Genomic DNA, 21,842 nt, shown 5'->3' on the forward strand with positions numbered 1-21,842 from the left:
AATCCTCCAGCCTCAGTGCTGAAAAGCCCCGTTGTTTGTTAACGACGCAATGTTTTGCGCAGAGAATGAAACCAGCTGCAGCCTTGGCACGTAGCTGGTTGAGAAGATCCTGGGTGGGTGGCAGGGCATGGAAAGACTCTTCCTTAGAGCAAGGAAGTGTCATGCCCCTGTTAGAATCTGAGAGGAGGAACAGCCGACAGGGAGTGGGAGGTTGTAGAGGAAACTGGGGAAGGGCACAGGCCGGCTGGGCATTCAGAGAAAGACCTCTTCATCCTAGGTCACGCAGGGAGGAGCCGATAAGGGAGAAACATGAATGGCATGGTCTATGGGAGAGGAAAGGGCCCTGATCCCCTTCATGGGCTGCAGCTGGGAGGACTGTTTAGAAGGACAAACTGCGCATGGCCCAGTGCTGGAAGCAAAGCATGAAATAATTCTAGTTCTGTCAGTTCTTATCTGAGTTCTGGCGTCCTTCCCTGTGTGTGTGTATTTCGATATTTGTGGACGTCCTCAAGTCCTTATCCTGCCTTGTCTCATTAATTGTTTCAGTGTGGTTTGTGTTGTTTTTTTCTATTTATAATTTATATGTATTTTGTGTTTGAACGGCATTTGTTCCTTTTCTTAACTGTTTGTGGGGGAGTTTTTTCTCCGGTCAATGATAATTGAACCTTGGAGGCCAAGTTGAAGGAATTAAAGGGACTTCACCTGTTTTTGTGACTTTGTTGCTTTTGTATCTGATCCTGGGAAATCTTCTCTACTGGGTTGGGTGGGCCAGTTAAAGAGCACCCCTGGGTTAGTTGGGCATGTTTTAAATGTGCTTCTTGGGGTTTTCGTACAGGTAACCCTCGACTTACAACAGTTCACTTACTGTAGTGACTGAAGTTATAATAGCACTGAAAAAAGCAACTTGCGACCATTTTCCACACAACCGTCACGTGATCAAAATTCGGACGCTTGAGGACAACATTCTAGAATTCAAGCCAGAATTATTTTTTATTAGGAATTACAACAGAGGGCTAGAGCAAAGGGTCAATTTATTTAATACTACACATTCTGACAGCAGCAAGAATGGTATACGCCCAGCAATGGAAGAATGAAAATACACCTCTAGAAAGAGAGATAATAAAGAAAATACTGGTTTGCGCAAGATTAACTCTAGAACTAAAAAAATAAAGGGGAAACAGAATGCTACGATATGTGGAATAGATTCTATTGATGGTTGAAAGCGAAAGGTGGAAGTCGGAACATGAAATAGTTAAGATAAATAATTCCAAAATGTGACACTATAGATCCGTGATGGCGAACCTATGGCACGCGTGCCACAGGTGGCATGCAGAACCATTTGTGCGGGCAGGTGAGCCCCAGCCAAACTTACCTGCACTGCGCATGCGTGCTTCTCCCAGCTGATTTTTGGCCTGTTTGAGGCCGTTTTCGCCCTTCCGGAGGCTTGAGGGAAGCCTCTGCAGCCTCGGGAGGCCGAAAAATGGGCCTTCTGGATATACCGGAAGTGCCAAAACGGGCCTGTTTTCGGCCTCCCGAGGCTGCAAAGGCTTTTCTTGAGCCTCCGAGAGGGCAAAAACAGCCACCCCTGGGCTCCCGAGGCCCTCTGGAGACTGAAAAGGGGCACTTCCGGGATTTCCGGAAGGCCCATTTTTCGGCCTCCCGAGGCTGCAGAGGCTTCCCTCGGGCCTCCAGGAGGGTGAAAACAGCCTCAAATGGGCTGAAAATCAGCTGGGAGGCGTGCGCATACGCAAGGGGGGCGGGGCACATTGCATTGTGGGTGCCAGCGCGCACGATAGCTTTCAGCACACCATAACAAAAAGGTTCGCCATCACTGTTACAGACGAACCAAAATGGGTATTGTGATCAAAATAACAGTAACAAAATTAGTAATGTATAAATAATAGGTACGTTATTTGTTCTTCATGACAGTCGTGGTGTCCCGGAGTCACAGGATCCCCTTTTGCGACCTGACAAGCAGAATCCATGGGGTAGCCAGATTCGCTTAACAACTCTGCAGCTAGTCCTCAACGTACGACCACAATGGAGCCTCAAATTTATGCTGCTAAGTGAGAAATGCGTTAAGTCGTTTTGCCCGATTTCACGACTTCTCCTGCCGTGTTTGTTAAGTGGATCGCCGCCGTCGTTAAATTTGCAACACGGTTGTTAAGTGGATCCGGCTTCCCCATGGACTTGGCTTGTCAGAAGGTCGCCAAAGCCTCATCCCAGGACACTGCAACTGTCGTAGATGTGAGTCAGTTTGTCAAGCATCCAAATGACCGCGGGGAAACGCCACAAATAGTCGTAAGTGTGAAAAACGGTCCCAAGTCACTTTTTTCCCAGTCGTTGTAACTTTGAATGGCCACTAAATGAATGGTTGCAAGTCAAGCACTACCTGTATTGCTAACTTAACGGCAATGATTCATTTAATGACAGCAGCAAGAAAGGTCGTAAAATGTGTAAGATTTTACGTAGAAAGTGAAGAGAGGGACCAGGGGAGACAGGATAGCAGTCTTCCAGTATTTGAAGGGCTGCCATAGAGAGGAGGAGGGGGGTCAAGCTATTCTCCAAAGCACCCGAAGGCCAGACAAGGAATAATGGATGGAAACTGAACAAGGACAGATTTAATCTGGAAATAAGGAGGAATTTCCTGACAGGGGGAACAATCAACCCATGGAACAGAAGTTGCTCTCGGAAGTTGTGGGAGCTTCATCCCTGGAGGCTTTCAAGAAGAGATTGGACTGCCATCTGTCATAAATGGTGTAGGGTCTCCTGCTTGGGCGGGAGGTTGGACTAGATGACCTCTGAGGTCCCTTCCAACTCTGTTATTCTGTTCGTTCTATTCCAGAGACTTTCTTCCAGCCGTGTCTCTCATCTTCAGGGAACATCCAAGCGGGACTCAAAACATCCAAAATGGCGTCCATCTGCCCCATTGTAGAAACGTCATTCCCACCATCTTGGATTTTTGCCCTCTATCCACCCTTGATCCTTTGACTTTTCCTACTGAACCCTCTTGACTGAGTTGAATCTCTAAATTTGGGGTGCTTAACTCAGCCCACAAGTCCAAACAAAAAGAGAAAATTTTTCTACTGCAGCTGAATTGATCAAGGAGAGATTCAACCTGGAAATAAGGAGAAACTTTCTGGCAGTGAGAACAATCAGCTAATGGAACAGAAGTTGCCCTCGGAAGTTGTGGGAGCTTCATCCCTGGAGGCTTTCAAGAAGAGACTGGGCTGCCTTCAGTCATAAATGGTGTAGGGTCTCCTGCTTGGGCGGGAGGTTGGACTAGATGACCTACAAGGTCCCTTCCAACTCTGTTATTCTGTTCGGTTCTATTCCAGAGACTTTCTTCCAGCCGTGTCTCTCATCTTCAGGGGAACATCCAAACGGGGACTCAAAACATCCAAAATGGCGTCCATCTGCCCCATTGTAGAAACGTCATTCCCACCATCTTGGATTTTTTTGCCCTCTATCCACCCTTGATCCTTTGACTTTTCCTACTGAACCCTCTTGACTGAGTTGAATCTCTAAATTTGGGGTGCTTAACTCAGCCCACAAGTCCAAACAAAAAAGAGAGAAAATTTTTCTACTGCAGCTGAATTGATCAAGGAGAGATTCAACCTGGAAATAAGGAGAAACTTTCTGGCAGTGAGAACAATCAGCTAATGGAACAGAAGTTGCCCTCGGAAGTTGTGGGAGCTTCATCCCTGGAGGCTTTCAAGAAGAGACTGGGCTGCCTTCAGTCATAAATGGTGTAGGGTCTCCTGCTTGGGCGGGAGGTTGGACTAGATGACCTACAAGGTCCCTTCCAACTCTGTTATTCTGTTCGGTTCTATTCCAGAGACTTTCTTCCAGCCGTGTCTCTCATCTTCAGGGAACATCCAAGCGGGGACTCAAAACATCCAAAATGGCGTCCATCTGCCCCATTGTAGAAACGTCATTCCCACCATCTTGGATTTTTTTGCCCTCTATCCACCCTTGATCCTTTGACTTTTCCTACTGAACCCTCTTGACTGAGTTGAATCTCTAAATTTGGGGTGCTTAACTCAGCCCACAAGTCCAAACAAAAAAAAGAGAAAATTTTTCTACTGCAGCTGAATTGATCAAGGAGAGATTCAACCTGGAAATAAGGAGAAACTTTCTGGCAGTGAGAACAATCAGCTAATGGAACAGAAGTTGCCTTCGGAGGTTTTGGGAGCTTCATCCCTGGAGGCTTTCAAGAAGAGACTGGACTGCCCTCTTTCAGAAATGGTGTAGGGTCTCCTGCTTGGGTGGGGGATTGGACTAGATGACCTCCAAGGTCCCTTCCAACTCTTGTTATTCTATATTCAATGGAACAGAAGTTGCCTTTGGAAGTTGTGGGAGCTTCATCCCTGGAGACTTTCAAGAAGAGACTGGACTGCCCTCTGTCAGAAATGGTGTTAGGGTCTCCTGCTTGGGTGGGGGGTTGGACTAGATGACCTACACGAGGTCCCTTCCAACTCTGTTAATTTAACCTAATGTAAAAATGGAGTAAACCTCACTTAACCAGCGTCTCGTTTATCAACGGAAATTTTGGGCTCGCTTGTGGCTGTGTGTCGAGGACTATCTATATCCAATGGGCAAGATTCTGTTAACGTAGCCTTACAAAAAATTAGAATTAACTCTACCTGCAAAGGCCAACAGCACCTCAGAAGCCAACCTGGTGTCAATGAAAGCCATCCATAATAAGTCCATTCTGCCAGGTTATGATTCTGGGCCCTTGGCAAGAATATCTTCCCCTGGAACACCCTGAGTTTAAAGTCCATGTCGTTAAAGCCTATTGGTTTGGTAACCAGGGAACACAAACACACACATACACACACACACACACAAAAGCCAAATGCACAATCTTGCAGGTGTGGCTCAGCCACCATGTTTTTCCTTTTTACAAATGCAGATTCAGGACCTCCCAAAGGTGTTTTTGGACTTTCTGGTGTTTTTTTTTTAAATATATATATATTTATTTTTAACAACAAACATAAACATAAAACAACAAATAGAACCTTTCAATTATACAGTGTGTCGGTTGGTACATATTTCTCGTGCACAATATTTATAGCCTTTTCCTCTTAGATTTAAATTTACATTCGTATTACATTAATCAACTTTGCATGTCATATTATTACTACATCATCGTTAAACTTTAATTTCAAATCTGCATTATCCTTTAGAGCAAATCTCAGTTCTTACTCATTTTAATTCATATTATAATTCATTCCAAAACAATCAATTATATCATTGCTATTGTATTATACTTCAGTTTGCTACTTTTCTATCTAACCATTGGTAAAATAAATCCTATATCTTAAAGTATTATTTTTCTTCTTGCTCTCTAATTGCTAATGTTAACCTACTCATTTCTGCACATTATTTCCATTATTTTCTTAATCAGCTCCTCTATCGGAATTTTCTCATTTTTCCAATTTTGAGCAAATACAATTCTAGGGTTTTGGGTTTATTTTGAAGAGGTTTCACTTCTCATCCAAGACAGCTCTGACTGGATGGTGGGGAAGGGAAGGATTTATACTCCTTGCAGACAGCTGGTCATTTGCATCCTTTTAGAGGGTTGTTGAAGCCACTTGGAGTCCTCTCAGCAATTCTCAAAAGCCCCCACACCCATTTGTACCATTCAGGTGACCCTGAGGACACAGATGAATCTCCAAGTGGTCTCAACAACCCTCTAAAACAGAGGTCTCCAACCTTGGCAACTTTAAGACTTGTGGACTTCAACTCCCAGAATTCCTCAGCCAGCTTTGCTGGCTGAGGAATTCTGGGAGTTGAAGTCCACAAGTCTTAAAGTTGCCAAGGTTGGAGACCTCTGCTCTAAAAGGATGCAAATGACCAGCTGTCTGCAAGGAACATAAATGATCAATCCAATTCTGATTATTCAGCAGCATTTGACTGTCCCGGGAGAGGCACACTTGCTCACCTTTGAACTGATTTCACCCAGCAGGTACTAAATTGCTTGCTTTCAATGTATATTTGGATGGTATTGTTTGGCGTTTGGGGAGTGGCTTTGCTCTTTGCCTTATGCTGCTTTTTTGGGCTTGTGAACATCTCTGAACTTGGAAATCAAAGGAAGTCAGACTTGTTTGAAATCCAGGATAAAAGCCACTCGTTTAAAAAACAGAAAGCTAACGCATGGATGAAAATCTTGTGTGATGCATTCCTTTTAATTTATTCTTGCTCCGTTTGTTTAACTGTCTAATTAACCTACTTGGGGGAAGAAACCCTTATTTTATTCGAAAAGTTCCATTGATAATGTAGGAACCTCCCCCTTCCCCAGATTAAAATATTCTTTATTCTTAATATCAAAAGAGGCAGGATAGAATATTTGCCCAAAGGAGAAATGGAGAAACATGTTCTTAAAGGCAGAAAGCACCCCACAACGGCCTCCAGCAGACGCCTGAAGTCTTTAGAGGTGGATATGTTGTGCCCATTAAGAAAGACTGGGCCGATCTATTCACAAACAAGACACCAAGAAGATAGGCTCAAGATCCAGCTGGATCTTGACAGACTAGAACACTGAACCCTATCTAACAAAATGAAATTCAATGTAGAGAAAAGTAAAGTCCTACACTTAGGCAAGAAAAACCAAAACTACACATATAGACTGGGTGAAACGAGGCTCAATAGCAGGAACTGTGAGAGGGATCTTGGAGTCTTAGTGGACAACCAGCTAAATAGGAGCCAGCCGTGTGCAGCAGCAGCCAAAAAAGCCAATGCAATCCTAAGTTGAATTAACAGAGGGATACAATCGAGATCAAGGGAGGTACTAATAGCACTCTATAAAGCCTTAGTAAGGCCACACCTAGAGTACTGCATCCAGTTTTGGTCACCACACTATAAAAAAGATGTTGAAACTCTAAAAAAAGTACAGAGAAGAGCAACCAGGAGGATTAGGGGACTGGAGGCTAAAACATACGATGGACGGTTGCAGGAACTGGGCCTGGCTGGTCTAGGGAAGAGAAAGACCAGGGGAGACAGTTCTGTTGCTAAGCCAGACAGTTGTGAAGTGAGTTTTGCCTCCATTTTACAACCTTTCTTGCCACACAGTTATTTTTTTTTTTTTAAAACAAGTTTTATTAATTTCAAAAACAAACAAATCATCATCAACCATTACATATTTGAACCTTTTTCCATTATAAATTTTACAAGTCAGATAAAACCTTATCTTATACAATACAATTCTATTTTAAACCATTTCTAAATGAACATAAAAACATCTCTTGTCCTCTATTTCTTTCTGACTTGATTATCGTCATTTTCTTTCTATGCTTCTAAAAGGTTTCACCAATACTTCTCAAAAACATAAACAGACACAAACAAACATATAAAAAATCTTTTAGTAAAGTAACTTGGCCCCCGGTACCTCTCTTTATATGGGCTTTAATTATATTCATGCTCATCTTACAGATCATTACCTATTTTATTTACCATTCTGTATCTTCTATATATACTTCTCCACACATTTCACTCTTCATAATTCTATCTTATTCAATCCATCTTAATTTAAATCATTATATTTGTATCTTTTGCCCATCCTTTATTATCACTCTATCTCATTCCTTATACTGAAAAAAAAAAAAAGAATTTCTCCTGAAATCTCTAATCAGAGTATGATGCCTTTCTATCCTCTCCCTGAATATTAGATTAACATTTAAAATGACACCTAATATCCAATCTGATTCTGCTTGGTACATTCTATCTATTAATTTTTACTTTTAATAACAATAAAAACAGAGTAATAAATCGAAAATGTTTAAATACATAGTATCCTCCTAAATACGTAGTTAAATAATAAATCTAAATAATAAATCTTATAACCTTCTCATTGCCTTTCCCTTCAATATTTATTACATTTTAAAAATCAATCATTATTAAACATTTCAACATTTTAACTTCTTATTAACTCTTAAACCATTCTAATTTTCTATTTCTAATACAAATATTACAATACCGTCTTATGTACCTTGCAAAATCTTTTTTAAGAAAATTTATACTTTACCCTTTATCCCTGAAAAAGATTCCTCTTTTCCCATCCAATTTTAAAACTTTGTGGCTTTTCTCCGCCTTTCCCCTTTCTTTCTTCCCCCACCCGATCTTCCTACCCCCCCTTCTTCTAACTTCTGTCTTGCTGGCATCCCTTCTCTGTTGTATTCCCTTTTTCTCTTGTTTGCTATCATTATATTTATTTTGCATCATATTTTTCTCTTTCTTAAATGTCTTTTTAGATCTTAAGTCCTTCATTTTCCTCGCTTTCTTCCTTCCTTCTTCCTTAGATAAATTTTGGGATTCATTAAAGATGGTGTCTTCGTCTTCTTCTTGTTGTAGTTCCATCTGTCGCATTGTCTGTTCATAGTTAACCAGCGCCATTTCTAAAAATAGAAAAGCTTTTTCCATACCATCTTTACAGGCTGCTTTTGTTTGCTCATATTCATCCCTCAGTTCCTCAAGGGAGAAAGCCATTATAAATCTTTTCTTTTCTTTTTTCCCTCTTTCTTCTTACTCCAACCAAAATCTTCCAAAAGAAAAGTAAGACAATCCCAAAGTCCACAATCCTCAATCAATCCAAGCCAAGCCAAAATTCCCACTTTCTCTTCCAGGGGTAGTATCAGACAAAGGCAAAAAGAAATCCAAATCTGTGTTTTGAAGCCTTATTAAAAAAAAAAATTCTGTCTCCAAATCCTTAAGGCATCTCCTCCAACAAAATCCAGCCAGATAAATATATTTTTGTCCTCTCCCTTCCGACTTATCCCATAAAGCTAGTTTTACCTGAAAAAAACAGGTTTCTCAATATCCGTTTGTTAATTCCGTCGGGAGGGAGAGTAAACTTTCCTTTCAGCACCTCAGAATTGCCGCTTACTTTCTCTTATGGAAAGAATCATCCAAAAATCATCACTTCCAGGAATTAAATTAAATATATCTCAGAGTCCTGGATCGCCAAGAAGACTTTCACTTTTAAAAACTTTCTCCTCTTCCTCCTGCGCATACTTGCCCAGCTGCCGGCTTCTTTGTGGCGGCCATTACAGACCGCCGCTACGCTGTCTTGGTAAAAAGGAGGTTCTGCCGGCCAGGGAGGGGTCTGCAATACCCCAAACCCTTTTCCGGATCCCCCTACCTTCAGCTGCCCCTGCAGGGCAGCCTTGCTCGCACCCTTTCGGATCGGAGCCCCAAAGCGGCTAGCGCGGCAGGGATCGCGCAGCTTCGCGAATCCCTACCGCTCGCAAAGCCGACAAACCGGAAACCCCGCCACACAGTTATTAAGTGAATGACTGCAGTTGTTAACTTAGTAACGCGGGTGAAGTGAATGGCTTCCTCGTTGATTTGCTGGCCGGAAGGTCGCAAAAGAGGAATCACATGTTTTTGGGACACTCCAACCATCATAAGTACATTCCAGTTGCCAAACATCTGATTTTTTTTTATCACATGACCCTGAGGATGCTGCAATGGTCGTAAGTGTGGTACACGGTCATAAATCACTTTTGTCAATGCTGTTGTAGCTTTGAACGGCCACTAAAGTTGTATTTAAAGGATCTACTGCAACCTTTAAACCAGGGGTAGCCAACCTTTTGGACCTCAGGGACCACCAAACTCATAAGTTTAAATCCCACGGACCACTAATATGAAGTTTGACTGACAGTGGCTTCCTGATGTTAGAGAGAGAGAGAGATCTGAACTAACCTCGAAGGGCTGGCGGTGATGTTCTCTCTCTCTCTCTCTCCTCTCCTTCTTCCTCTCTCTCTCTCTCTCTCTCTCTCTCTCTCTCACACACACACACACACACAAACACATGTCCCTCAAAAAAAAAACACACACACACACACACACCCTCCAAGGCAGCCACATTCCTAACCTTCTTTGGGGGGGGGGAGAGAGAGAGAGACTTTTGGCTTCATGCAAGGAAAGCAGCAGAAGCAGCAGAAGTCTTTCTTTCTCTCCCCCAAACTCCGCCAGAAATGAGTCTTTCGTGTCATAAGTCAGTTTTTCCAGTGCCCTTGCAACTTTGGACAGTCCCTAAATAAATGATTGTAAGTCACTGTACATGACAGTGACCGTCGTAAGTTGGAGGACTGGTTGCAAGTGCCTTTTTTTCAATACCTGAAGCCAGATTCCCATCCCATCATTTTTGGAGATTTCAATCAAGCAAATTTAAGGAAAGAGCTCCCAAAATATTTCTAGCATGTCAATTGTCCCACCAGAGGCAAAAATACTTTAGACCATTGTTACACAACAGTAAAAGATGCTTATAGGTCTTTACCACATTCGCTAAACTAATGTTTGTTAAGTTGAGGACTAACTGTACTTCTAGGAAAAAGAATACTTGCTTTTCTCTTGATTCAGCCTTCTTAAATGACACGAAGAAACAGGAAGGGTGGATATAGAAACTCTCAACATTCTTGGTAGTGAAAAAAGATTTTTTTTATTTTTGGGGCTGAAAGCCAATCTTTCTCTTAAGGCGATGGTAGGTACATTGGTGCGCTTATGCACGCCCCCCACAGACCTCTTAGGAAAGGGGTGAGGTCAATAGTAGACAGTCTAAGGTTAAAGTTTTTGGGGTTTGGGGAAGAAACTACAGAGTCAGGTAGAGGATTCCAGACATTGACCACTCTGTGGCTGAAGTCGTATTTCCTGCAATCAAGTTTGGTGCGGTTAACTTTGAGTTTGTATCTATTGTGTGCTCTTGTGTTGTTATGGTTGAAGCTGAAGTATTCATTGACAGGTAGGACATTGCAATGTATGATTTTATATACTATCCTTAGGTCGGACCGAAGGCGGCGTAGTTCTAGGTTTTCTAGGTCTAGAATTTCGAGTCTGGTGGCATAAGGTATTCTGCAATGAGTAGAGGAGTGGAGAACTCTTCCTGTGAAATATTTCTGGACTTTCTCAACTGTGTTAATATCAGATACTCAACTGTGCTAATACCAGATATGGCTGGCTATTAAGTTGGCTGTTGTTTCCTTGTGCTGCCAAGTCCTGGCTCCTAAAGTACAGGTAGTCTTCGACTATACGGCCACAATCGAGTCCAGAATTTATGTTTGCTAAGTGAGAAATTTGTTAAGTGAGTTTTGCCCCATTTTACAAATCTTCTTCCCACGTTTATTAAGAGGATCACTGCAGTTGTTAAATTAGTAACACAGTTGTTCAGTGAACATGGCTTCCCTATTGACCCTGCTTGTCAGAAGGTTGCAACAGGGGATGACGTGACCCCGGAACGTCAGCCGTCATAAATATGAACCAGTTGCCAAGCATATGAATTTTGATCACATGACCATGGGGATGCGACAAGGGTCATGAGTGTGAAAAATGGTCAAAGGTCACTTTTTTCAGTGCTGTTGTTAACTTCGAATGGTCACTAAGTGAACTGTTGTAAGTTGAGGATTACCTGTACCTGATAAGCTGGTAGTAAATCAGCACTCCTGTTGACTGACCAGGGCCCTGTTTCCCAGGCTTCAATTATTTCCCTGGCTGTTTTTGTACCTGCTCGGCCAACAATCTTTGTAGATGCGAATTTGAATATACGACCTTGTTAGTTGCGGTATGTTGTGTTTGTTGGACTGTTTTCCTTAGGGGATAATAGTCCACTGGCTTTGCTGAGCCTTGTCCTTATGTTTCAGGAGAGAACATTGGACGCTGTTGGGGAACCTGAAGGCTACGGTGGAAGGCTTGGTCTCCATCAGTAATCCCAACATCTGGTCTAAATATGGCGGCTTGGAGCGGCTCTGCAGGGACATGCACAGCATCCTCTATCACGGCCTCATCCTAGACAAGGTTGGATTCTCCCTTGCCTGGCATTCTGTGGGTGGCTCAACTTGGGAGCAGGAAAGGAAATTGGATTTTATTTTAGAATGATTTTGTTTGTGTCCCCGCCTTTATTAATTTTAGAAATAACTCACGGTGGCAAACATATACAACACACCTTTCTCCTCCTATTTTCCCCACAACAACAACCCTGTGAAGTGAGTTTGGTTGAGAGAGACGGACTGGCCCAAAGTCACTCAGATGGTTTTCGAGCCTAAGGGGGGAACTAGAATTCTCAGTCTCTTGGTGATTGGCCCAAAGTCACCCAGTCAGCTTTCATGCCTGAGGTGGGATTAGAACTCTCAGTCTCCTAGTGATTGGCTCAAAGTCACCTGGCCAACTTTAATGCCTAAGGCGGGACTAGAATTCACAGTCACCTGGTGATTGGCCCACAGTCACACATCCAGCTTTCATGCCTAACTAGAACTCTCAGTCTCCTGGTGATTGGCCCAAAATCACCCAGTCAGCTTTCATGCCTGAGGTGGGATTAGAACTCTCAGTCTCCTAGTGATTGGCCCAAAGTCACCTAGCCAACTTTAATGCCTAAGGCAGAACTAGAATTCACAGTCACCTGGTGATTGGCCCACAGTCACACATCGAGCTTTCATGCCTAAGGCGGGACTAGAACTCTCTGTCTCCTGGTGATTGGCCCAAAGTCACCCAAATGGTTTTTGTGCCTAAGGCGGGACTAGAACTCACCATCTCCTGGTGATTGGCCCAAAGTCACCCAGCCGGCTTTCGTGCCTAAGGCGGGACTAGAACTCTCCGTCTCCTGGTGATTGGCCCAAAGTCACCCAGCCGGCTTTCGTGCCTAAGGCGGGACTAGAACTCTCAGTCTCTTGGTGATTGGCCCAAAGTCACCCACCGGTTCCCTGGCGGGACTAGAACTCCGCTCCGTGATCCTCACCCAGCCGCTTTGTGCTAAGGCGGGACTAGAACTCTCCGTCTCCTGGTGATTGGCCCAAAGTCACCCAGCCGGCTTTGTGCCTAAGGCGGGACTAGAACTCTCAGTCTCTTGGTGATTGGCCCAAAGTCACCCAGCCGGCTTTCATGCCTAAGGCGGGACTAGAACTCCCAGGCTCCTGGCCATTGGCTCAGTCACCCAGCCAGCTGGGGAATCCTTGGAATTGAAGTCCACATATCTTAAAAGTTGCCAAGGTTGAACAACACTAAGTCCAAATAAAACCCTGGGGGAAACCAGTACAGCCACTATAGACCCATTCCACTGTCCCACAGAGCTTTTTGAAGTGAATCTGAACTGGTCCTTCTCTCCCTCGGCTTAAAACAACCTCACAGGGCCGTTGTGATAGAGGAGAATTCCTCTTAAGCTTCCTCACACTCTCAAACTAAAACAAGGGTGTTAAACTCAAATGCTTAAATCCGGCCTACGGGGCCAGCCTGGAAATATGAAAGGACGGGCCTGCTGTGTGCCGTCCCCCTGCGCCTTGTTTTCACCTTCCATGGCGTCCTGCAGCACTCTGTCGGCCGAAAATGGGCTGAAAAATGGTCCAAGAACAGGCCGACAAATGGGCCCAAAACAGCCTGAAAAATGGGCCCCAAAACAGCTGAAAACCAGACCAAAAACAGTTGAAAACCAGGCCAAAAACAGCCAAAAAAATGGGCCGCAAACAAGCAAAAAATTGCCTCAGAAACAGACCAAAACGTCTGAGAAACGAGCCAAAAATGGGTCCAAAACAGGCCCCAAAACAGCTGAAAAACAAGGCAAAAATGGCCCGAAAAACCAGTCAAAACAGGCCGAAAATGGCCTGTAAAACAGGCCAAAATGGCTGAGAAACAAGCCCAAAACAGGCCGAGAAACAGGCTGAACAACAGGCCCAAAACGGACTGAAAAGCAGACCCCAAACCATCTGAAAGCAAGCCAAAAATGGCCTGAAAACCAGGTCATAATGGTTGAAAAACGGGCTGAAAAACAGGCCCCAAACTGAAAAACAAGCCAAAAATGGCCCCCAAAACCAGGTCAAAATGGCTGAAAAATGGGCCCAAAACAGGCCGAAAAATAGTTCCAAACTGGCTGAAAAACAAGCCAAAAATGGCCCCCCCAAAGTGGGTCAAAATGGTTGAAAAACAGGCCCAAAACAGGCCAAAAATGGGCCCAAAAGGGCCAAAAAACAGGCTGAAAATGGGCCCTGCCAACTGCCGCTGCCCCCCGCTGCCACTGGTTCGCAGACAAAAACTACAATGCTGAACCGGCTATTGAAGAAACCCAATTTGACACCCCTGAACTAACGCAATAAGCAAATAATTGTTATCTTCTTAAAGATGCGCCTGATTGATCTTCAGCCCGAAATAAGAAGACACCCGTTGAAGAGCGGCCTTCTTTTGCCGCTGGCCAAAATGTCTCCTTCCGTCGTTTATATTCGGCAGCTGAAAAAAAAAGCTGTTGGTTTTCTTCCTCTTTTTTTCCACCTGGTTGGGTTTCGGCAGCAAGTGGGAGGCTGCAGTAGCTCCCACGGGAGGAATTTGACTTCTGTTTCCTCTGCAGGTGCATTGCCAGAAGACGGACTACTGGCAGTTTGTGAAGGATGTGCGTTGGCTGAGCCCCCACGCAGCCCGTCATGTGGACAAGGTGAGCAACCCGGGGAATTCAGAGAGAGAAACCCGGGAGATGTACGGGAGGGAACAGGGGTTGGGAGAACAGAGAAGTTGGCTTGGCTGTTGTTACCCACTAAGTGAGTGGGCGGGTATTTTTGCTCTCATGGCTTTGGAAACTTTTCCAAAAATTGATTAATTAATATTAAATTAAATGAATTGACTTCTGGAGGGAAACTGTTCCATGGATTAATTGCTCTCACCCTCAGGAAATTTCTCCTGATCCTTCCTTCCTTCCTTCCTTCCTTCCTTCCTTCCTTCCTTCCTTCCTTCCTTCCTTCCTTCCTTCCTTCCTTCCTCCCTCCCTCCCTCCCTCCCTCCCTCTCTCCCCTTCCTTCTTTCCTTCTTTCCTTCCTTCCTTCTTTCCTCCTCCCTCCTTCCTTCCTCCCTCCTCCTTCCTTCTCCCTTCCTTGCTTCCTTCTTCTGTCCTCCCTCTCTCCCTTCCTTCTTTCCTTCTTTCTCCTTTCCTTCCTTCCTTCTTTCCTCCCTCCCTCCCTCCCTCCCTCTTCCTTCCTTCCTTCCTCTCCTTCCTTCCTCTCCTTCCTTCCTTCCTTCCTTTTCTCTCCTTTCCTTCCTTCTTTCCTTCCTCCTTCTTCCTCCCTCCCTTCCTTCCTTCCTTCCTCCTCCTTCCTTCCTTCCTCTCTCCTTCCTTCTTTCCTTCTTTTCTCTCCTTTCCCTCTTTCCTTCCTTCCTTCCTTCTTTCCTCCCTCTTCTTCCTTCCTTCCTTCCTTCCTTCCTTCCTCCCTCCTCCCTTCCTTCCTTCCTTCCTTCCTCCTCTCTCCCTTCCTTCTTTCCTTTCCTCTCCTTCCTTCCTTTCATTCCTTCTTTCCTTCCTTCCTTCTTTCCTCCCTCCCTCCCTCCCTTCCTTCCTTCCTTCCTTCCTTCCTTCCTTCCTTCCTTCCTTCCTTCCTCCTTCCTTCCTTCCCTCCCTCCCTCCCTCCTCCCTTCCTTCCTCTCTCCCTTCCTTCTTTCCTTCTTTTCTCTCCTTTCCTCTTTCCTTCCTTCCTTCCTTCCTTCCTTCCTTCCTTCCTTCCTCCCTCCCTCCCTCCCTTCCTCCCTCCCTCCCTTCCTTCTTTCCTTCTTTTCTCTCCTTTCCCTTCCTTCCTTCCTTCCTTCCTTCTTCCTCCCTCCCTCCTCCCTCCCTCCCCTCCCTCCCTCCCTCCCCTCCTCTTCCTCTCCCTTGCTTCCCTCCTTCCTCCCCTCTCCTTCCTTCTTTCCTTCTTTTCTCTCCTTTCCTTCCCTTTCCTTCCTTCCTTCCTCCTTCCTTCCCTCCCTCCCCCCTCCCTCCCTCCCTCCACTTCTTCTCTCTCTCTCTTTTTCAAAGTCATAATTTGAAAGGAAACTCCTTTGTCAGAATAGAGCTTGGAAAAGGGACCTTGGAGATCTTCTAGTCCAACCCCCTCTTCCAGCAGGAGACCCTGGCCTATGCCATGTCAGACAAGTGACCGTCCAGTCTCTTCTTGAAAGCCTCCCGTGATTAAAAACTCAGGCTCTTTGGGGCGTGGGGGGCGGTGTCAGGAGACCTAGAAAAGGCCTTTCCACCATGGATCCTCCCTCCCTGCTGATTCGGGCCTGCTTTTTTCTCCAAACCTCCTTCCTCCTCTGCAGTTTATCCATCTCCATGAGAACGGGCAACAAAATCCGGAGAGGACCAGGGAGCGAACCCTGGCCGAGCTCTGGCTTCAGCACAGTTTGCAGTTCCACTGCCTTTCCGCTCAGCTGAAGCCCCTCCTGGAGAACAAGGAATACATCAGGAGATTCTACACAGGTGAGAGGAGAACGGGGCTGCCCTTCCCTCCTCCTGGTCCTCTTCCATGCAGAATCCATCATGGGGGGTGTTCTCTGTTCCTGTTTTGAGCCATCACGTAGAGCAGGGTCTCCAACCTGGCAACTTTAAGCCTGAGGACTTCAACTCCCAGAATGCCCCAGCCAGCTTTGCTGGCTGGGGCATTCTGGGAGTTGAAGTCCTCCAGGCTTAAAGTTGCCAAGGTTGGAGACCCCTGACGTAGAGCACAATAGAGTACAAAATAGGATAGGAAATAGAATGGAATCAAGAATATAATTAAAAACGGAATATAATTTAGAATGGAATGGAATAGAGAATAGAATAAGAGCCCCGATGGCGAACCTAGGGCATGCATGTCGGAAGTGGCACGCAGAGCCGCTTCTGCCGGCACATGAGCCGTCGCCCAGAACATGCGCCCCATGCCCACGCGCACGGGCCTCCCGCCAGCCAGCTGATTGTTGGGTACCTGCTGTGCATGCGCAGAGGGCGGGGGGTGTTGCGCGCGCATTGCGTTAGGGATGCAGGGACACGCGCGCACTTTCGGCACGCGATGACGACGAAAAGGTTAGCCATCCCTGGAATAGAGAATAGAACTAAGTAGAAATAAGTAGAATTAAGAACAGAGTAGAGTAGGATAAGGTAAAGGTAAAGGTTCCCCTCGCACATCTGTGCCAGTTGTTTCTGGCTGTAGGGTTTCGGTGCTCATCTCCATTACAAAGCCGAAGAAGAGCCAGCGCTGTCCGAAGACGTCTCCGTGGTCATGTGGCCGGCAGGACTAAACACCAAAGGCGCACAGAACGCTGTTCCCTTCCCACCAAAGGGATCCCTATTTTTCTACTTGCATATTTTTTTTTGCATGCTTTCGAACTGCTCGGTTGGCAGAAGCCGGGACAAGGGGACGGGAACTCACTCCGTCACGTGGAGTTATAGGGATTCGAACCGCCAAATCGCCAACCTTTTCTGATCGACAAGCTCATTGTCTCAGCCACTAAGCCACCCACGTCCCATCTTGATTAGAATAAAGAAATAGAAATAGAAATAGACTTAAGAACAGAATAGAATTTGGAGTAGAGTAGAAGGGAACAGAACTCTTTATTGGCCAAGTGTGATCAGACAGACAAGGAATTTATCCTGGATGGTTTGCAGGCATCCGATGCAGGTCATCCTTGACTTACAACAGTTCATTTTAGTGACCATTCAAAGTTACAACGGCACTGGAAAAAAAAGTGACTTAAATAAACGTTCTTTCACACTTAATGACCGCTGCAGCATCCCTCATGGTCACGCAATCAAAATTCAGACGCTTGGCAACTGGTTCATATTTATAACAGTTGAATTTTCGGGGTTGCGTGATCCCCTTTTGCAACTTTCTGACAAGTCAGTGTGGAAGCCAGATTCACTTAACAACCGTCTTACTCTCTTAACAACTGCAGCGATTCACTTAACCACAGTGGCCGGAAAGGTCGTAAAACAGGTCCAAACCCACTTAGCAACTGTCTTGCTTAGCAACAGACCTGTAGTCGTAAATTGAGGCCGACCTGTAACTGGGCATTCCCTGCTTATCTTCCGCTAGCTTTTATCTGTTGCTTTGTATGGAATATGTTGGTGGCCATATGGAAAGTGGACGTTGCAAGCTTTTTTTTTTGAATTCCCAATTGTGTGCCTAACTCTGGTGTTTTCCCACACAAGTATTTTTAAGTCAGGACGTCCAGCCTTGGCAACTTTAAGACCTGTGGACTTCAACTCCCAGAATTCCCCAGCCAGCCAGCCGTGTCTGTTTCTTTTTTCTCTTAACCTCCTAAAGTGGAGAGAGATTGCAGAGGAAGGGATCACAAGAGAGCAAGCTATGCTGGCTGGGGAGAATTCTGGGAGTCGAAGTCCACAGGTCTTAAAAGTGGCCAAGGCTGGGACACCTTTGTTCAATCTAGGATCTAATTCTGTTTAAATATAAATGGTCAAGTTGAGCTTCTGACTTTTTCTTGCACCCTTCTCTTTGCCATTTCTGCTCCACGTCTTTTTCAATTTCCCCGCCTCGACTTTAAGTCCCGGTTTAACGGTAGGTCCTCCCATCCCTTGGATTCATCAGGTCCAAACCCTGCTTAGCTTTTCGCGGTCGATCAGGGATGTATCGATGTATGTTGGACACTTGGCTGGTCCCTGAAAAGAAAGAAATCCAGAATACCCCCGCCCCACGAGCCTTGTTGCTAAACCTGCCCTTTGGGAGGAATTCTGGGAGTTTGAAGGCCACACATCTTAAAAGTTTGTAAAAGAAATCCTGTCCTAGAAGAGAAGTGCAGGAGCAAACCCATCCCACCCTCCTTTTTAAAATTTCTTTTACAGATTCGGCTTTTCTGCTGAGCGACGCCCACGTCACTGTCATGTTGCAGTGCCTGGAGGCTGTGGAGCAGAACAACCATCGGCTGCTGCCTCAGATCGATGAATCTTTAGTGAGAAATGTCCTTTTGTTTCCTTCTTTTTGGGTCTTTCTTTCTTTCTTTCTTTCTTTCTTTCTTTCTTTCTTTCTTTCTTTCTCTTTCTCTCTTTCTTTCTTTTTCTTTCTTTCTTTTTTCCCTCCTTCCTTCTTTTTTCTTTGTTTCTTTCTTTTTCTTCTCTCTTTCTTTTTCCCTTTCTTTCTTTATTCCTTTCTGTTTCTTTCTTTTTTCTTTCTTTCTCCCGTTCTTTCTTTGTTCCTTCCTTCCTTCCTTCCCTCCTTCCTTTCTCTTTCTTTTTTCTTTTTCTCTTTCTTTTCCCTTTCTTTCTTCCTTCCTTTCTATCTTTCTGTTTCTTTTTCTTTTCTCTTTCTTTCCCTTCTTTCTTCCTTCCTTCCTTCCTTTCTATCTTTCTGTTTCTTTTTCTTTTCTCTTTCTTTTCCCTTTCTTTCTTCTTTCCTTCCTTCCTTCCTTCCTTTCTATCTTTCTTTCTTCCTTCCTTCCTTTTCTTTTCATCTTTCTGTTTCTTTTCTTTCTTTCTTTCTTTCTTTCTTTCTTTCTCTTTCTCTCTTTCTTTCTTTCTTTCTTTCTTTCTTTCTTTCTTTCTTTCTTTCTTTCTTTCTTTCTTTCTTTCTTTCTTTTCTTTCTTTCTTTTTCTTTCTTTCTTTCTTTCTTTCTTCTTTCTTTTTTCTTCCTTTCTGTTTCTTTCTCCTTCCTTCCTTCCTTCCTTCCTTCCTTCCTTCCTTCCTTCCTTCCTTCCTTCCTTCCTTCCTTCCTTCCTTGGGATTTCCATCTGTTTTAGGGCCTTCCTTTCTTTTTTCAGTCATCCTTTATATAGTAACCAGCAGGGGGAGAGAGAGGGGGGGAACTGGGGCCACATGGGTGGCCTTCCATTCAATGCAAGTTGATCTGCGCACGCTCCATCCACTCACACGGCCCAATTCCAAGCAGGACACGCCCCACTAGTGGGGACCCTTCGTGCCCTACGTGGCTCTTGCCTCAACGTGGCCCTCCCTCCTTTCAGTTTGCCAGGAAAGGGGAAACCTCCAGGACGAAGAGCCTCACAGCCCTCCTGGGACCCACCCCTACCGCTTCGGCCGAAAGTGCAGCCCCTCGGTACCTTGGCTCCTTCTCCGGGCTTCCGTCCACCTGTGCCAACATCCCAGGTAAGCCCCGAGTGGTGGCGTGTTCCGGATTTTGTTTTTGTTTTTTAAAAAAAATCTCTTTTCTGCCACTCAGTTGCTGCAGCACAAATGCCGCCGTTGGGTTTGAGGTTGACGTTCGTTGCAGGTGTTTTTTTTAAATTTTTTAAATAAATTTTATTGATTTTCTATTCATTGCCTTCCTTAGTGCAAGAGTCTTCAAACGTGGCAAGTTTAAGACTTGTGGACTTTCAGCTCCCAGAATTCCTGAGCTAAACACGACTGGAGGAGGAGGAATTCTGGGAGTTGAAGAAGTCTTCAAGCTGTCTCGGATTGTTGGGTGGCAAGAGGTTGACTCTGTAAAGCGCTTAGAGAGGGGCTGGAAAGCCCTGTGAAGCGCTATATAAGTCTAAGTGCTATTGCCATTAACAATTGCCTTGCTTAGGAACGGATATTCTGGTCCTAATTCTGGTCATAAATCGAGGACTTCCGATACGGATCTCCAGAGGAACATTCTTGAATATATCCTAGAACAATGGTGGCTAACCTTTTGGGGCTCCTGTGCCAAAAATTGTGCATGCACCAGCACGCACGCACTCATGTGCCAGCACCCAGAATGCAATGCAATTCCTTCACCCCCTGCGCATTCACATGCAATTCCCTACCACCCCACCCCCTTACCTGCACTGCGCCTCACAGCTGATATTTTGGGGCTAGTTTGAGGCCTTTTTCGGCCTCCCAGAGGCTTGGAAAAAGCCTCTGCAAGGCTTTTCAGGCCAAATGATAGGCCCGTTTCATCACTTCCTTTAATAACGGAAGCCTGCAGAGGAAGTCTCGAGGCCAAAAGACCTCAAACCAGCCCCCAAAATCAGCTGTGAGGCACGCGCATGCGCAGTGAGGTAAGTTTGCCTGCGGCTCACGTGCCAGCACAAATGGCTCTGCGTGCCACGCGTGCCATAGGTTCGCCATCATGGTCTTAGAACGTCTTAGAACGTATTTAATTTATCCTGCCTTTATTGTTTTGATAACTAACTCAAGGTGGCAAGCATATCTAAAACTCCTTCCTCCTATTTTCCCACGAGGTGGGCTGGGCTGGGCGAGAACGTTGACGGCCATTGGGCTATGTTCTCGTATCCATATCATCGCTGAAAATAAGGCAGCGTCCTTGTTTCTTTCTCCTTCTCTTCCTAGACAGGAGATTATCAAGCCCTCCGGCGTTCGGTGGCACCACCCAGTCTCAAGAAAATGCCGCTTGGACTTCCGCTCACCGGCACCAGGAAGGCAGGTGCTCCCAACCTCCAGCTGGCCCTCCTCCTCCTCCTCATCTCAGGATCTCTGGCCCCAATGACGACGACAACGTCCCGGCTTCTGGAACAAGCCCCGGGCCTTTGCCCAACCCAAACTCAGATTCTTGGTCCGGAAGCCAAGATGAGACAGACGGGCCGGAATACCTGGCCATCGGCAATCTCGGCCGGGCGAGTCGGCCCTGCGACAGCCCCGAAGAATCCGGCACGGCCACTCTGAACAGTTCGGGCAGCAGCACCTCCAACCTGTTTTCATCCAGCAGCTCCCAGAAGCAGGAATCGGGCTCCTCCTGGGGGGAGCTGGGAGGCAGCTGGAAGTCCTCGCTGTTGCGACGGTCCAGTTTCTCCGAGGGACAGGCCTCGATCCCGCAAGGGAAGCCCAAACGGAGCCACGTGCGTTCCCATTCGGACACCAACGTAGCTTCTGCGAAAGCTCACGGTAAGAGGGGAGAACCGGGGTTGTTGTTTTTTTGTGTGTGTGTGTGTAGAAGTGTGTCTTGACACGTAGAAGTGTCAAGGAGAGAAGAGAAGAAGAGATTGGATTATTCCAATCATTAAGAAGAGATTGGATAAACATCTGTCTGAGATGGTATAAGGACCGTGGTAGTGAACCTATGGCATGCGTGCCACAGGTGGCCCACAGAGCTGTCTCTGTGGGCACGTGCGCCATCTCCTCAGCTCAGCTCCACTGCGCATGTGTATGCCTCCCGCCAGCCAACCAGCTGGTCTTCAGGTCTCTGCCATGCATGCA

At 45.5% G+C, this 21,842-nt stretch overlaps 1 protein-coding gene and 1 long non-coding RNA gene across 5 annotated transcripts in view; one reads left to right on the forward strand and one right to left on the reverse strand.

Annotated features, from left to right (window-relative positions):
• The window catches only part of LOC148131023 (uncharacterized), a 69,413-nt gene extending 51,310 nt beyond the window's left edge, over window positions 1-18,103 (reverse strand). The window contains exon 1 of the long non-coding RNA XR_015749547.1: window positions 17,955-18,103. This is a non-coding gene — a long non-coding RNA (uncharacterized LOC148131023). The remainder of the gene's footprint in view (window positions 1-17,954) is intronic.
• RUBCN (rubicon autophagy regulator) overlaps window positions 1-21,842 on the forward strand; it is a 74,412-nt gene that overhangs the window by 10,086 nt on the left and 42,484 nt on the right. For all 4 annotated transcript variants that reach the window (XM_087965582.1, XM_087965580.1, XM_087965579.1 and 1 more), the window contains exons 2-7: window positions 11,637-11,790; window positions 14,324-14,407; window positions 16,039-16,198; window positions 18,557-18,663; window positions 19,670-19,811; window positions 20,979-21,530. In XM_087965582.1, coding sequence (XP_087821708.1) covers window positions 11,637-11,790; window positions 14,324-14,407; window positions 16,039-16,198; window positions 18,557-18,663; window positions 19,670-19,811; window positions 20,979-21,530 — 1,199 coding nt within the window. The remainder of the gene's footprint in view (window positions 1-11,636; window positions 11,791-14,323; window positions 14,408-16,038; window positions 16,199-18,556; window positions 18,664-19,669; window positions 19,812-20,978; window positions 21,531-21,842) is intronic.

The sequence above is a fragment of the Notechis scutatus genome, chromosome 4 (genome assembly GCF_049901735.1).
Source record: "Notechis scutatus isolate UNSWTSFEM ecotype Mainland chromosome 4, rNotScu1.2, whole genome shotgun sequence".
Taxonomy (NCBI): Eukaryota; Metazoa; Chordata; class Lepidosauria; order Squamata; family Elapidae; genus Notechis; species Notechis scutatus.